The 17,785-nt window shown below is 42.9% G+C and overlaps 1 protein-coding gene across 1 annotated transcript in view; it reads left to right on the forward strand.

Annotated features, from left to right (window-relative positions):
• The window catches only part of abhd12 (abhydrolase domain containing 12, lysophospholipase), a 118,431-nt gene that overhangs the window by 15,475 nt on the left and 85,171 nt on the right, over positions 1-17,785 (forward strand). The window contains exons 3-5 of the mRNA XM_067989312.1: positions 3,573-3,703; positions 5,688-5,793; positions 17,107-17,226. Coding sequence (XP_067845413.1) covers positions 3,573-3,703; positions 5,688-5,793; positions 17,107-17,226 — 357 coding nt within the window. The remainder of the gene's footprint in view (positions 1-3,572; positions 3,704-5,687; positions 5,794-17,106; positions 17,227-17,785) is intronic.

Genomic DNA, 17,785 nt, shown 5'->3' on the forward strand with positions numbered 1-17,785 from the left:
GGTCTCCCTTTACCATGCACCATTCATAGAACATGCGGATGGACAGACAAGCTGCTCCCAGGGGTCTACCAATATAATCAGCTGCTAGGAAGTGTGTGAGCTTCTATTTCTTTGGGCTTGAGGGTGTGAACTAGTGCGCTACCATTGTGGCCCCATATTTTTCTGCAGCAATATTCTACCCCACCTCTAGCTAAAACTGGTCCAACATGCCTTAATCGCTTACCTCCCCTGCAGTGCAACCATTAACTCTTAAAACACCACACATTCCATTTAATATAGTAACTGTGCGCAAGTTCTGTTTGCCCAGGAAGAGTAAGGGTTTTGTTCATGTATTTTTTTTAATGAAACCTTGCATATCATAAACACTGATTAGTTTGATTACAGAGGGGCGTATAATGAATCCAGCATCTATTAGTTGTTGGCTCGTTCAAATAATAATTGCTCCTGTAGTATGCAAAATCTACACTACATCTTGTGCACATCCTAAAGCAGTGCTCAGGGGTCTCTCTTTCCTCCTCCCTCCCTCAACAATTTTTTCCAGTACTCTCCTCAAGGCAGGTGCCTGATATGGCTCCAAGCCTAATCCTATCCTCACCCACTGTCCACACGTATAGTTTCCAACAGCGAGTCAAAAGTGAGGGCCGTGACTTTTTTTCCTGTCTCTATCCCAGGGATGCTGAGCTGATTGTGCTCCAGCTGTTGTCATAGAAAATAGGAGCAGGAGTAGGCCATTCGGCCGTTTGAGCCTGCTCCGTCATTCAGTATGATCATGGCTGATCCTCTATCTCAATACCACATTCCCGCTCTCTCCCCATACCCCTTGATTCCTTTTGTGTCTAGAAATCTATCTAGCTCCTTCTTAAATATATTCAGTGACTTGGCCCCCACGGCCTTCTGTGGTAGAGAATTCCACAGGTTCACCACCCTCTGAGTGAAGAAATTTCTCCTCATCTCAGTCCTAAATGTCCTACCCCGTGTCCTGAGACTGTGACCCCTCATTCTGGACCCCCCAGCCAGGGGAAACGTCCTCCCTGCATCCAGTCTGTCTAGTCCTGTCAGAATTTTATATGTTTCAATGAGATCCCCTCTCATTCTTCTAAACTAGAGTGAATACAGGCCGAGTCGACCCAATCTCTCCTCATACGACTGTCCTGCCATCCCAGGAATCAGTCTGGTGAACCTTCGCTGCACTGCCTTTATGGCAAGTATATCCTTTTTTAGGTAAGGAGACCAAAACTGCACACAATACTCCAGGTGCGGTCTCACCAAGGCCCTGTATAACTGCAGAAAGACATCCTTGCTCCTGTACTCAAATCCTCTTGCAATGAAGGCCAACATACCATTTGCCTTCCTAACTGCTTGCTGCACCTGCATATTTGCTTTCAGTGACTGGGGGTGTACAAGGACTCCCAGGTCCCTTTGTACATCAACATTCCCCAATCTATCACCATTTAAATAATACTCTGCCTTTCTGTTTTTCCTTCTGAAGTGGATAACTTCACATTTATCCACATTATACTGCATCTGCCATGTATTTGCCCACTCACTCAACTTGTCTAAATCATCTTGAAGCCTCTTTGCATCCTCCTCACAACTCACGATCCCACCCAGTTTTGTGTAGTCAGCAAACTAGGAAATATTACATTTGGTTTCCTCATCCAAATCATTGGTGTATACATTGTGAATAGCTGGGGCCCAAGCACTGATCCTTGCGATACCCCACTAGTCACTGCCTGCCGTCCCGAAAAAGACCCATTTATTTCTACTGTTTGTTTCCTGCCTGTTAACCAATTTTCAATCCATGCCAGTATATTACCACCAATCCCATGTGTTTTAATTTTGCACACTAACCTCTTATGTGGGACTTTATCAAAGGCCTTCTGAAAATCCAAATAAACCACATCCACTGGTTCTCCCTTATCTATTCTACCAGTTACATCCTCAAAAAAACTCCAGTAGGTTTGTCAAACATGATTTCCCTTTCATAAATCCATGTTGACTTTACCTAATCCCGTTGATATTTTCTAAATGTCCTGTTATCATATCCTTTATAATAGACTCTAGCATTTTCGCTACTACTGATGTTAAGCCTAACCGGTCTGTAGTTCCCTGTTTTCTCTCCCTCTTTTTTAAATAGTGGGGTTATATTTGCCACCCTCCAATCTGCAGGAACTGTTCCATAATCTATAGAATTTTGGATGATGACAACTAATGCATCCACTATTTCCATGGCTACCTCTTTTAGTACTCTGGGATGCAGATTATCAGGCCCTGGGGATTTATCAGCTTTCAGTCCCATTAATTTCTCCAGCACTATTGTTTTACTAATACTAATTTCCTTTAATTCCTCCTTCTCACTAGTCCCTTGATTCCCTAGCATTTCTGGGAAGTTATTTGTGTTCTCTTCCATAAAGACAGAACCAAAGTATTTGTTTAATTGCTCTGCCATTTCTCTGTTCCCCATTATAAATTCTCCTGTTTCTGACTGTAAGGGACCTACATTTGTCTTCACTAATCTTTTTCTTTTTACATACTTGTAGAAGCTTTTACAGAACACTTTTATGTTCCTTGCAAGTTTACTCTCATACTCTATTTTTCCCTCTTAATCAATCTCTTGGTCCTTTTTAGCTGAATTCTAAACTGCTCCCAATCCTCAGGCTTGCTACTTTTTCTGGCAACTTTATACGACTCCCCTTTGGATCTGATACTATCCTTAATTTCTTTTGTTAGCCCACGGTTGGGCCGCTTTTCCTTTTGTGTTTTTGCGCCAGAAAGGAATGTATAATTGTTGCTATTCATGCATTCATTCCTTAAACGTTAGCCATTACCTATCCACCGTCGTGCCTTTTAATGAAGCTTCCCAATCTATCATAGCTTCTCACTCCTCATACCTTCGTAGTTTCCTTTGTTTAGATTTAGGACCCTAGTTTCGGATTGGACTAGCGTAAATCTAGAATTGAAGCTGGGGCCTTCCTGGTCTGCATGGTTGGGTACCATACCAGGTGGTGCATTGCTGTGTAGTTTATTCTACATTTTTGGGATGGTGCGTTGGGCAAACTAACGCTGCAAGTGACCAGGGTTCGAACATAAACGTCCGGTTGTCTGATTAATTACTTTTGTGAGCATAATGCTGACTCGTTTCATTTGCAGAAATGCATAATTTAACTATAATTGGAGATCATGTGCCACAGTATTTGGCTGGAATTCAGTATGTAAGATAAACAAGTTCATGCTGACTAGCTTTTCTTCTAGGAAAATTCATTTATAAAGTTAACAGTATTCCTTTTCGTGGAGCTTTTCAGATCTATGATGCGATTTTAAATCAATACATTGCCTTCATATCCATTTATTTTTGCTTCATTTTTATTGATGATTATGTTGCAGTTGATTAGAATTAAGGAATGAAATATGATTATAGAATGATGCAGCACAGAAGGAGGCCATTCGGCCCATCGTGCATGTGTTGGAAGGGTATTTTGATTTTTTCATTATATGTAATATAAAATTAGAATTAATGAGTACAACGCTTATCCTGTTTGTAGAGTGACTTTTTTTCTTCCTTTTTTTCCTAGTTTTAGACGATCTCGGTTGTTGTACAGAATCAGGAAGCTAGCTGTGTGGCTGTTAGCATTGTACATATGCATTCCTTTCATAGTAAAGCTATGTCCAGCCATTCAAGCCAAGCTGGTCTTCTTAAATTTTGGTGAGTATAGTATAATGTGTCACTGAGTAGCAATTCAGTGAATTATACCACTTTGTATCTTTTAACATTTCTCAGTATCCACTGGCGGCTGTGCCTTCAGCAGTCTAGACCCCAAGATCTGGATTTTTCTCCCTAAATCCTTCTGCCTCCCTACCCCTCTCTCCTCCTTTAAGACCATTCTTAAAACCTACCTCTTTGACCAAGCTTTTGGTCACTCCTAATTCTCCTTCTTTGGCCCAGTGATATTTGTCTGATTACATAGGAACAGGAGTAGGCCATTCAGCCCCTGGAACCTGTTCTGTCATTCAATTCGATCATGACAGTCCTGTGAAGAGCCTTGTGATGTTTTCCTACTATATAAATGCAAGTTGTTGTTGACCTTTGTACCTTTTCCCCTTTGAACTTTGGTCTTGTGCTTTTTTAAAATCCTTCTATATCTTTATTTTCTGTGTTTTCCTTCTACTCCTCCTCCTGTCATAACTGCTAATTTCCATATATTTCTAAAACTCAAGAAGTACATTGTTGGTCAACGTTCCAGTTGTTCTCTGTTAAGAATACCCCAAGATGGAAAAGTGATTGTTTCCTCCTTTCCTTTCATCTACGGTCTTTGCTTTAGCTCTGAACCAGAATATTATGTGGAACGTACCAGTGCAACTCTTGGTGTAGCTCTAAGAGTTTGAGAGACTGTGTATTTGCCATTAAAGTAGCTGGTGGTTTAACAGCCACATATAATTCAAGGGGGTCCTATGATCATTGTCGCTGAGCTTTTAAGCAAATGTTGCTATTTAGTCTTTTCCACCCTCAAATTAAATAGTCATATTCCACCGATCGAAAACTTGATGCACGGTAGATGGAAGCTTCAAGTGTCACCCACTACAACCTAAACATGTCTCCGCAAGAATGCAGAAATGAATCCAGGTGCTATCCTGTAGCTCTACTGTAATAAATACCATACAGTTGCTTACATTACTCTTATGTCCCACCACCTGGAGTAAGCGAAGTACTTCCATTTTTTGTTCATCAGTACAAAGCACTACAGCTGTGTTCTCCCCACCTACAACACTATTGCTTACATGGATTAATTAAAATGTTCGTTTTGCATTTGAAATATTATTTGAGGGGCTTCCCCAATAGTTCTGAAGTAAAGTCATGGCCCTGAGCTTTACAGACCAGGAAGGCCTCAGGTTTTGTCTGTGGTCTGTGCTGAATTAACTGACATCAACTGAAGCAACAGTTGGCAACAACTTCCCAGGGATAATGAACAGAAAACCAGTCAGAGTTTCTCCTCCTGATTGCTATGTAACAATTATGCTGGAAGTGGGCTTTGTGGGGTTATCAGGACTGGGCTTGCTGCAATGCCCCCTCCCATGATTGAATAGCCAGTTGGCATTCACTGTCAAAGTTCACGAGTGAACAATGGCCATGAGGTACCTGAGGGAGACCACTGCCTGTGGAACTGTAGCCCAATAAGAGAATCAACACCCTAAAAAGTGGAAGAGGACAAAATAGTAGTTAAGATGAAACATAATAAATTGGGGAATGCTTGATGGATTTCTAAACTGCAGGCTTATGTGGGACTACAGAAAACTAGAAAATATCATCTTTATTTTCCAGCAAATATCTTTCAAGGCTCACTGTGGAAAAGCTTCTGTGACGAGAGCATGACTGTTTAGACTTTACAGCCAAAATATTGATTCTTTACAAATCTCAATTTCTAGCAGAGTACAGTTTTGATATTTAAATATTAGAAAATATACAAATTAGTATTTGCTGTAACTTTTGGAAAAAGTGTATGATGTCAGTAAATCGATTAGGTCTCTTCTGCAGACTACACTTATGAAGATTTTCATTCATGAAGGAAATGCAGTTTTTAAATGTAGACAAAAAAAAATCATTGTAGATTTAAATTAATTGCATGCAAGTACCTTGACGTGATCTTTATTGTCCTAAAACTCCAAAGTTTTTACTGCTGTCTCTTTCATAGTGCGGATACCGTATTTCATTGACTTGAAGAGGCCACAAGATCAAGGGTTGAACCACACATGGAATTTTTATCTTCAGCCTGAAGAGACGATTACTATTGGTGCATGGTAAGTGAGCAAAGAGACACATAAAGGATAGTAGAAAACAAAAATACTACAGATGCTGGAAATTTGTCCACAAATGCTGACTGACCTGCTGTGTTTCTCGTGATTTCTGGTTTTGTTGCAATGTCAGCTGGCAGCACTTGCCTCTGAGTCAGAAAGTTATGGGTTCAAGTCCCACTCCAGGGACTGGAGCACAAGATCTAGGCTGACACTCTAGTGTAGTGCTGAGGGAGTGCTGCACTGTTGGACCTGCCATCTTTTGGATGACACGTTAAACCGAGGTCCTATCTGCCCTCTCAGGTGGACGTAAAAGATCCCACAGCACTATTTCAAAGAAGAGCAGGGGAGTTCTTCCCGGTGTCCTGGCCAATATTTATCCCTCAACCAACATCACTAAAGCAGATTATCTGGTCATTATCACATTGCTGTTTGTGGGTCCTTGCTGTGCGCAAATTGGCTGTCACGTTTCCTACATTAGGACAGTGACTACACGTCAAAAGTACTTCATTGGCTGTAAAGCATTTTGGGAGATCCGGATGTCGTGAAAGGTGCTATATAAATGCAAGTCTTTCTTTTTTCTTAAAGAATTGTGCTTTTTCACTTACTCCATTGGTATAGATATTTCTTAATAGTGTTAATACGTCAATTATTATAGCGCACTGGTGGTGGTAGGGAGAGAAGAAAGATTTCTATTGACTTGTAATCTTTGTTTTGCTGATTATTGTATTTTTGGATAGTTAATTAAAAGACACCTTGTTTTCTTCCTTTTAAGAAAAGGGCCTAGTCAGTTCCTCCAACTTTAGGTCTGTGAAAGCTATCTTTGTTTCTTGTCGAGAAACATCAGCAAAAAAGATTTAGGACGGTGCTTGTAACCCAATGTGTGATGATCGCTTAGTAGAAACTGATGTCAAACCACAACTTTAAAAAAAAAAAACTTTGTATATAGAAGTGAAACCTGAATAGTGTCTTATTGTGTAAGTTCCAAAGCTGCAATAGTGGGAAAGAAATACTTGTCAGGGCTTAACCCTTACACTGCTGGAAAAGTAGGAAACTTATTTAAAAAGAAATATAAAGAAAATTTGTAAGATGTAACCTGAAAACCAGCTCTTTATTGAACACAACCATTTGAAAAAGGACAGGAATAGAACACCTGGTCAGTGAGGCCCACCCCACTTGGACATGGTGTAGTCCATGTGCCCCATCAACCGCTTCCCCCTCACCCTCATAGTCGTACAATCTCTTAGAAGAGGCAAAAACTCGAGGCAGAGGGTTGCAAAAACTGAGGTCAATTTTGGAAAACTGTGAAATTCCTCTCTGACCCCCAAAGGCAATCAAGCAAAGCTATAGGAGACTGCAGTGACTCACTGAATATTCCTAATCCCAGCTATCCTCCAACCTACCTTCTGTAACTCGAGATGTGGACTTGTCCAGTTTCCCTTTGAAGGTTTGAAGGGAACCCATACTTACCTCACACTTTGAAATGAAATACCTTTTGGCATCCAACCTAGTGATTGGCTTTTATAATTTATACTGATGCCCCCCAGTTCTCGCCTCAATAAGCCTAAGAATTGTTCCTTCAATTCCTTCACATCATTTATGAAGAAGGTGAAGAGCAGTGGTCCCAACATGGATCCCTGCAGGACTTCTTGTCACGATCCCATGCGGAGCTACTACATTGACATTCTGGTCATGTGATACCTAATTGACCTGGAGTGAGTTGCATGCAGTAACGGTGCTGATAACTTAACATCATAAGTGATTACAGCAAAACCCAAGTGTTATGATCTGGAATGCACTGCCAAAAAGGGTGGACTGGCAAACTGTCCAGCAAATCCCCAAGCCCTTTTTCCTGTTGTAAAACCACCATTCTAAGTTTTTATCGTTTACTTTTATTAAAATATTTAGATTGAATTGTTCCTCCACTGGTTTTTCCTCGCTACAATAAATACAGCTGAACGGGTACGGTAGCGTAGTGGTTATGTTACTGGACTAGTAATCCAGAGGCCTGGATGAAAATCCGGAGTCAAGAGTTCAAATCCCGCCACAGCAGCTGGTGAATTTAAATTCAATTAATTAAATAAAAATCTGGAATTAAAATACTAGTATCAGTAATGGTGGCCATGAAACTACCGGATTGTCGTGAAAACCCATCTGGTTCACTAATGTTCTTTAGGGAAGGAAACCTGCCGTCCTTACCCGGTCTGGCCAAAATGTGACTCCAGACCCACAGCAATGTGGTTGATTCTTAATTGCCCTCTGAAATGGCCTAGCAAGCCACTCAGTTGTAAAATCTCGCCAAAAAAAGTCATAATAAGAATAAAACCTGACAGACCACCCGGCATCAGACCACTAGGCACTGGACACGACAAAGGCAAACCAAGCCCAGTCGACCCTGCAAAGTCCTCCTCACTAACATCTGAGGACTTGTGCCAAAATTGGGAGAGCTGTCCCACAGACTAGTCAAGCAACAGCCTGACATAGCCATATTCACAGAATCATACCTTTCAGCCAACGTCCCAGACTCCTCCATCTCTGGGTATGTCCTGTCCCACCGGCAGGACAGACCCACCAGAGGTGGCGGTACAGTGATATACAGTCAGGAGGGAGTGGCCCTGGGAGTCCTTAACATTGACTCTGGACCCCATGAAATCTCATGGCATCAGGTCAAACATGGGCAAGGAAAAAACCTGCTGATTACCACCTACTGTCCTCCCTCAGCTGATGAATCAGTCCTCCTCCATGTTGAGCACCACTTGGAGGAAGCACTGAGGGTAGCAAGGGCACAAAATGAACTCTGGGTGGGGGACTTCAATGTCCATCACCAAGAGTAGCTCAGTAGTACCACTACTGACTGAGCTGGCCGAGGCCTGAAGGACATAGCTGCCAGACTGGGCCTGCGGCAGGTGGTGAGCGAACCAACACGAGGGAAAAACTTACTTGACCTTGTCCTCACCAATCTACCTGTCGCAAATGCATCTGTCCATGATAGGTATTGGTAGGAGTGACCACCACACAGTCCTCGTGGAGACGAAGTCCCATCTTCGCACTGAGGACACCATCCAACGTGTTGTGTGGCACTACCACCGTGCTAAATGGGATAGATTCAGAACAGATCCAGCAGCTCAAAACTGGGCATCCATGAGGCACTGTGGGCCATCAGCAGCAGCAGAATTGTATTCCAGCACAATCAAGTAACCTCATGGCCCGGCATATTCCTCACTCTACCATTACCAACAAGCCAGGGGATCAACCCTGGTTCAATGAAGAGTGCAGAAGAGCATGCCAGGAGCAGCACCAGGCGTACCTAAAAATGAGGTGCCAACCTGGTGAAGCTACAACTCAGGACGACATGCATGCTAACCAGCGGAAGCAGCATGCTATGGACAGAGCTAAGCGATTCCACAGCCAACGGATCAGATCAAAGCTCTGCAGTCCTGCCACATCCAGTCGTGAATGGTGGTGAACAATTAAACAACTAACGGGAGGAGGAGGCTCTGAAAACATCCCCATCCTCAATGATGGCGGAGTCCAGCACGTGATTGCAAAAGACAAGGCTGAAGCGTTTGCAACCATCTTCAGCCAGAAGTGCTGAGTGGACGATCCATCTCGGCCTCCTCCCGATATCCCCACCATCACAGAAGCCAGTCTTCAGCCAATTCGATTCACTCCACGTGATATCAAGAAACGGCTGAGTGCACTGGATACAGCAAAGGCTATGGACCCCGACAACATCCCGGCTGTAGTGCTGAAGACTTGTGCTCCAGAACTAGCTGCGCCTCTAGCCAAGCTGTTCCAGTACCGATACAACACTGGCATCTAACCGACAATGTGGAAAATTGCCCAGGTATGTCCTGTCCACAAAAAGCAGGACAAATCCAATCCAGCCAATTATCGCCCCATCAGTCTACTGTCAATCATCAGCAAAGTGATGGAAGGTGTCGTCGACAGTGCTATCAAGCGGCACTTACTCACCAATAACCTGCTCACCGATGCTCAGTTTGGGTTCCGCCAGGACCACTCGGCTCCAGACCTCATTACAGCCTTGGTCCAAACATGGACAAAAGAGCTGAATTCCAGAGGTGAGGTGAGAGTGACTGCCCTTGACATCAAGGCAGCATTTGACCGAGTGTGGCACCAAGGAGCCCCAGTAAAATTGAAGTCAATGGGAATCGGGGAAAACTCTCCAGTGGCTGGAGTTATACCTAGCACAAAGGAAGATGGTAGTGGTTGTTGGAGGCCAATCATCTCAGCCCCAGGACATTGCTGCAGGAGTTCCTCAGGGCAGTGTCCTCGGCCCAACCATCTTCAGCTGCTTCATCAATGACCTTCCCTCCATCATAAGGTCAGAAATGGGGATGTTCGCTGATGATTGCACAGCGTTCAGTTCCATTCGCAACCCCTCAAATAATGAAGCAGTCCGAGCCCGCATGCAGCAAGACCTGGACAACATCCAGCCTTGGGCTCATAAGTGGCAAGTAACATTCGCGCCAGATAAGTGCCAGGCAATGAAAATCTCCAACAAGAGAGAGTCTAATCACCTCCCCTTGACATTCAACGGCATTTCCATCGCCGAATCCCCCACCATCAACATCCTGGGGGTCACCATTGACCAGAAACTTAACTGGACCAGCCGTATAAATACTGTGGCTACGAGAGCAGGTCAGAGGCTGGGTATTCTGCGGCGAGTGACTCACCTTGTGACCCACCAAAGCCTTTCCACCATCTACAAGGCACAAGTCAGGAGTGTGATGGAATACTCTCCACTTGCTTTGAGTGCAGCTCCAACAACACTCAAGAAGCTCGACACCATACAAGATAAAGCAGCCCGCTTGATTGGCACCCCATCCACCACCCTAAACATTCACTCCCTTCACCACCGGCGCACAGTGGCCGCAGTGTGTACCATCCACAGGATGCACTGCAGCAACTCGCCAAGGCTTCTTCGACAGCACCTCCCAAACCCGCGACCTCTACCACCTAGAAGGCACATGGGAACAACACCACCTGCACGTTCCCCTCCAAATCACACACCATCCCGACTTGGAAATCTATCGCCGTTCCTTCATTGTCGCTGGGTCAAAATCCTGGAACTCCCTTCCTAACAGCACTGTGGGAGAACCGTCACCACACGGACTGCAGCGGTTCAAGAAGGCGGCTCGCCACCACCTTCTCAAGGGCAATTAGGGATGGGCAATAAATGCCGGCCTCACCAGCGACGCCCAGATCCCATGAACGAATAAATAAAAAAAATATAGCAACTTTCCTCGCTATAATAAATACAGCTTTATATAGCAACTGGTCTTGCCACTAATGGATATATCTTATTAGTAATACAAGATCAAGCAGACTGTTGAAAGCAGACTATTATCGCCTAAGCGTTAGAGCTGTTAAATTACATGCGTCTGACTATTAATAGAAAAATCCTTTACGATTCTATGATAAAATGGTTGTCGTCATTTCTTTTAACATTGAAAGCACAGCAAACTTTGGATAAATGTCCTTTTGGGAAGGAAACCTGCCGTCCTTTCCCAGTCTGGCTTATAGGTGAGTCCAGTGCCACAGTTGTATAAAACTACTACCAGCAGTTCAAGAAGGCGGCCCACCACCACCTTCTTGGGGCGACTAGCGAAGGGCAATAAATGCTGGCCTTGCCAGCAAGGCCGCATCCTGGGAATTTTTTAAAAATGTGTAGCTAATACCAAAATAATCTGATGCAAAAATTAGAACCTGGTATCACATTTCCTCTCATTATGTGGTAATCTGAACCTAAGCATAACATTTCAATGAAAATAAGTTGTGCAAATTTTTTATGAATCATCTTTAAAATGGGAACTTTTCAGCAAACTGAATAATATTCGTGGCTACAGTAGACATAAATTTTGTAAATTGTTAAAATTGCAGTAATTGTGAGAGTAATTGCCAACATGCATAGTTTAAAATAGATATAACTATAGTCTTCTGTTACCATTTTCTGTGGAATTTTTTAAAATCTTAATCTTTAATTTTTCATTTGAACTGCATATTCAGTTTAATTTAAAACTTAGTTATTGGCTGTACAGTAGATGTTATAGTCTGTTCCTGTATCTTCCATTTTCTATTTAATTTTAATTTAGAAAACTATAAACTTGTGACTGTCCCACAACCACTGTTTTAGTGACAATCAGTACAGCACAGTCAGGAGATCCAAGCAGAGATAAGGTCCAGAAAGAACATCTGGATAAGAGGCAAGAATATCTACCCTCAGTGTCAATGAAATAAATAATAAAAGGAGTAGAATAGGTATGTATGATTGCAGGCTAAGTTGTGTAAAATGTACAGAAAGAGAAACCTTGCTTATTGTTGTTCTCCCCATTTTCTCAGTTTCCACTATGCTGTGCATCATTCCCTCACTGAGAGGTTGAGCAGAGGACCTGTGTTCAGTCCTTTGCCTCTGATGCTCTTGACCTGGGCTACTGGGAGATGAGTCAGAATGGTGACTTGCCCTCTAATTTTAAGTTGCTTGTCTCTACTGTCAGTCGTGGCTGTGGTAGCACTCTTGCCTCTGTGTCAGAAGATTGTGGGCTCATTTAATCATAGACTGATACAGCACAGAAGGAGGCCATTTGGCCCATCATGCCTGTGCTGGATCTTTGAAAGAACTAATCAATTAGATGCACTCCCCTGCTCTTTCCCCATAGCCCTGCAAATTTTTCCACTTCCAAGTCTTTATCCAATTCCCTTTTGAAAGTTATTATTGAATCTGCTTCCACCACCCTTTCGAGCAGTGCATTATAGATCATAACAACTCCGCGTAAAAATTTTTTCCTTGTTGCCTCTGGTTCTTTTGTCGATTACCTTAAATCTGTGACCTCTGGTTACTGACCCATCTGCAAGTGGAAACAATTTCTCCTTATTTACTCTATTAAAACCGTACATAATTTTGAACATCTCTATCAAATCTCCTCTTAAACTTCTTTGCTTCAAGGAAAACAACCCCAGTTTCTCTAGTCTCTCCACATAACTGAAATCTTTCATCTCTGGTACCATTCTAGTAAATCTTCATTGCACTTTCTCTAAGGCCTTGATATCCTTCCTAAAGTCTGGTGCCCAGAATTGAGCACAAAATCTAGAATGACACTCCCAGTGCAGTACTGAGGGAATGCTGCACTGTCGGAGGTGCCATCTTTCGGAGGAGACATTAAACCGAGGCCCTGTCTGCCTTCTCAGGTGGGTGTAGAAGATTCCATGGCACTATATGAAGAAAAGCAGGGGAGTTCTTCCCGGTGTCCTGGACAATATCCCTCAACCAACATCATGGAAACAGATGATCTAGTCATTATCTCATTACTGTTGTTGGATCTTGCCAGGTGCAAATTTCCTACATTACAACAGTGACTACACTTCAAAAGTACTTCATTGGCTGTAAAGTGCTTTGGGACAACCTGAGGTCGTATTAGGCACTATATAACTGCAAGTCTCTTTTTCTCTTTTTTCTCTCTCTTCTCTCTCTCTCTCTTTTCTCTCTCTCTCTCTTTTCTCTCTCTCTCTCTTTTCTCTCTCTCTCTCTTTTCTCTCTCTCTCTCTTATCTCTCTTTTCTCTCTTTTTTCTCTCTCTCTCTCTTTTCTCTTTCTTTCTGTCTCTCTTTCTCTCTTTTCTTTCTCTCTCTCTCCTTTTCTCTTTTTTTTCTCTTTTTTTCTCTCTCTCTCTCTTTTCTCTTTCTTTCTGTCTCTCTTTCTCTCTTTCTTTCTCTCATCCTGTCCATGAGACCCACCTCCTGCCCCCCTCAATCCCGTTCCCACTGAACTCATGGCCCCAGCGCTAGCTGATATTGTAAATAACTCCTTCTGCTCAAGCACTGTTCCCATCCCTTTCAAAATCAGTCATAACTCCCCCTCCTTCAAAAAAAACCCTCAACACCTCTGCCCTGACAAACTACCGCACCATCTACAACCTCCCTTTCCTCCGCAAGGTTCTTGAATATGTTGTCGTCTCCTGAATGCATGTCCATCATTGCAGCAATTCCCACTTTCAATCCCTCCAATCAGATTTCTGCCGCTCCACTGCACCGGAATGGCCTTTAAAGTCATGAATGACATCCTATGATCACGATACAACGTCCCTCCTCGTCCTCCTTCACCTCTCTGCAGCCTTCGAAATAATTGATCTCCAATGCCCCCTTCTCTGTTGTCCAGCTTGATGGGACTGTCCTCACTTCTCCGATGGTAGCCAAAACATCTCTGGCAATGGCCTTTCCTCTTCTCCCATCCCCCACACTGTCATCTCTGGAATCCCTCAAGGATCTAGCCTTGGCCCACTCCATTTCCTCATCCACCTTGGCGCCATCATCTGCAGACATGGGGTCACCTTTCCACATGTACACTTTACCTTTCCACCACCTCTTTCAATCCCTCCACTCTGTCTGTGCTGTCAGACTGCTTATCTGACATCCACTTTCCTTAAGCCTCTATGAAGCACATTGGGCCTTTTTTTTCCTATGTGAAGGGTGCTACATAAATGTTAGCTGTTTGTTTGATTGTTGCTCCTTTTCTACTAATTAGAGATAAGATGATTCCTCATTAACTCAGATTAGGAACATATCACGTGAAGAACTGCAGCAGTTGATTTAGATTCTAGAGTCTTATCCAATTTTTATTTTTAGAATCAATATAACATTAAGTGTTATAGAAAATGTATTTGAGTTCAATATTGTAGGAACAAGAAAAGACAGCTCAGCACATCAGCTCAGTCATTCACCCAGGTCCAGTATCAGAACCCAATCTGTCTATTTTTACCCTTTTTAAAATCCATATCCCTTTATTTCCTGCTGAAACAGAAACCAGTTCCCCATTGAATATTTCCACTAGGTCACAGTTGTTCTATTGATCTGGTTGTGTTGACATTGAGACATTTTACAACTGAATTTTACGAAACACAAATTAAAGTCCATTTGTTTATTCTAGGTCTTAAAAAAGCTTGCCATAGTGACATAGAATCTTACAGCACAGAAGGAGGCTGTTCAGCCCATCGTGCCTGTGCTGGTTCTTTGAAAGAGCTATCCAATTTAGTCCCGCACCCCAGCTTTTTCCCCATAACTCTGCAAATTAGTCCTCTTCAAGTACATGTCCAATTGCCTTTTGAAAGTTCCTATGGAATCTGCTTCCATCACTTTTTCAGGTCGTGTGTTCCAGATCTTAACAACCCTCTGTGTGAAAAAAAAATTCTCCTCATTTCCCTTCTAGTTCTTTTGCCAATTATTTTAAATCTATGGCCACTGGTTACTGACCCACTTGCCAGAGGAAACAGTTTCTCCCTATTTGCTCTATCAAAACCCCTCATAATTTTGAATACCTCTATTAGGTCTCCCCTTGACCTTCTCTGCTCTAAGGAGAACAAACCCAGCTTCTTCAATCTCTCCACATAACTGAAGTCCCTCATCCCTGTTACCAGTCTGATAAACCTCCTCTGTACCCTCTCCAAGGTCTTGACAACCTTCCTGAAGTATGGTGCCCAGAATTGTACACAATACTCCAGCTGAGGCCTAACCAGTGATTTATAACTGTTTTGCGTGGCTTCCTTGTTTTTGTATTCAGTGCCCCTATTTACATAGCCAAGTATCCCATATGCTTTTTTAACCACCTTATTGACCCCCTCACCCACCTCTCCCTATTTACAGGGGCAGCCTGTTCCTATTGGAGGGGACTAACCCTCTCACCCATCTCTTCCCATTTACAGACACCGGGCAGCCTGTGAGCATTTAATATTTATTGAAGCATCAAAACAATGGTACCAGATCTGGTTGAAATCTGCATTTTTGCTGCTTAACAATGGTGCATTGATGCTGTACTAAACAAAGCCCAGCTTGTTCAGGTTAACTTTTACTGCTAGTACATATGCTACAGCTCAGCTGGGAAACAAAAGACGAACAAAAAAAAAAGGCAGTGTTTGCTATTGAAAAGATGTCAGCATTCTTCTGTGGAACCAGATCTGAACAATCAGGTCAAATGTGCTTATAGTACCATACCCTTAGTCATCTGGTTTAATTGCAAGACAGTAGTTAAATCCTTTGTTTTTAAAACAAAACCTACCTTCCCAGTTTATTTTCTTGTGCATGCTACTGCAGCCTGAAGGGCAAGATGATCCGGATCTTAGCTGTTTGATGACCTGTAATCACTAGTAATCGCGACTCCTTTGCAAGCAGGGCGCATTGTATGGTGTCAATTTTTGCATTTAGCTAAGATAAACCAACTTGGTTCAGTATAGTGGTCCATACAGCGCCTGAGATATGCATTGCTGAAACTCACTTAGATGAGGAAAGGATTACTTTTTTTGTATTCATTACTGTGAGGGATGTTAGTGCTAGAGGAATGGAACACTTTTCATTTTGGTACCCAGTGTCCACATCATAAAGATCAAGACCAGATATAACGCAATTAGATGCAGAGTCAACTCCCTCCACTTTCCTCCAACAACATGCCTCCCTTCCAACCTCAGAAGAGTACCTCCTCCTCCTGCACTGTTATGTTTTCCCATACCAGCTGTACCAAGATTTTGTTGTGCCCAGTGGAACTGTACTGAGACTACCCAAACTCATTTCATGGAGGATGTTTACAGTCAGTAGCTAGAGGCGATTGTGGTCTGCATGGATTTGAACCAAGATCCCAGAGATCAAGGCCATTGTACCACTCTGTCTGGATCTCTGGGTTTGTGACTTAAATCCAATCCAAACTGATGTAGGAAAGTGACTTTTGAGTAACAGGCAGCCCTGATATTTGAACTCCCGACTTTCGAATCTGAAATCCATTTCTCCATCGTTTGAGCTAACAGGCAGCCCTTCCCACGTACGTTCACAGATTAGCCAATTACGTGCGTGTTGATCAGGGTAGTGATGAATTGCCCGTGTTACAGTCAGGAGTGTGAATCTAGGGCTGTTTGCTGCATGAATTTGCCTATAGTAATATCAGTTTTTCAGGTTTCAGATAACTTTACTGCAGCATGAAATTGTATCCTTTGGTGAGACAGGATAAAAGCTTATGGGGGGCCCTTTTGATCCACCACAGGTGCACCTCCTCTCAGCTGTTTGTACAGTGCCATTGGTAGCAGTCATGAAGTACATCACAGCCAATACTAATTTATCATCATGGCTGAAACAGGAACTGTGGTCCTATGGGAGGGAGGGAAATAGGATAAAAATAAAGTATAAAAGATAATTCCAGTAATTTGAGTCTACTAGTTACAGTGTAAGCAGCAGAATCCCATTTATTTCATAAACATATATTCTTCTGCTAAAGGCAGTGCTGCAACTGTGCAGAACACTAATCCACGCTCTTTACTGATAGGCACACAGTACCTGCCGGTCTCTGGAAGGAAGCTCGGGGAAAGGACCAAACATGGTATGAAGGAACCTTGGCATCAGACTACCCTATAATTCTTTACTTCCACGGCAATGCAGGCACCAGGTAAGGAGACGTGATAGTAATTTCAATCCATGAATGTTCACCTCTTTTTAATTTTGTCCTTGCACAGGGCCTCTGGTTTCCACATTTAATTCCCCAACCAAAGGAGGAAAGGAATGAGCAGACTAAAATCTTTCTGATTGCCCAGGGCCATGCAAGAAAAGGATAAAAATGACAGCTTTCTATAAAGCTAGCATAACAACAACAACTTGCATTTATATATCAAATTTAACGTAGTAAAATGTCCCAAGGCGCTTCACAGGAGCAATATCAAACAAAATTTGACACCGAGCCACATAGAGACATTAGGATAGTGACAAAAAGCGTGGACAAAGAGATAGATTTTAAGAAGTGTCTTAAAAGGAGGATAGAGCTTTAGGGAGAGAATTCCAGAGCTTTGGGCTTAGGCAGCTGAAGCCCCAGCTGCCAATGGTGGAGCGATTAAAATCAGGGATGCGCAAGAGGCCAGAATTAGAAGAGCACAGAGGTCTCGGAGGGTTATAAGGCTCGAGGAGATTAGCGATAGGGAGGGGCGATGCCACGGAGGGATTTGAAAACAAGG

The sequence above is a fragment of the Heptranchias perlo genome, chromosome 8 (genome assembly GCF_035084215.1).
Source record: "Heptranchias perlo isolate sHepPer1 chromosome 8, sHepPer1.hap1, whole genome shotgun sequence".
NCBI classification, from domain to species: Eukaryota; Metazoa; Chordata; class Chondrichthyes; order Hexanchiformes; family Hexanchidae; genus Heptranchias; species Heptranchias perlo.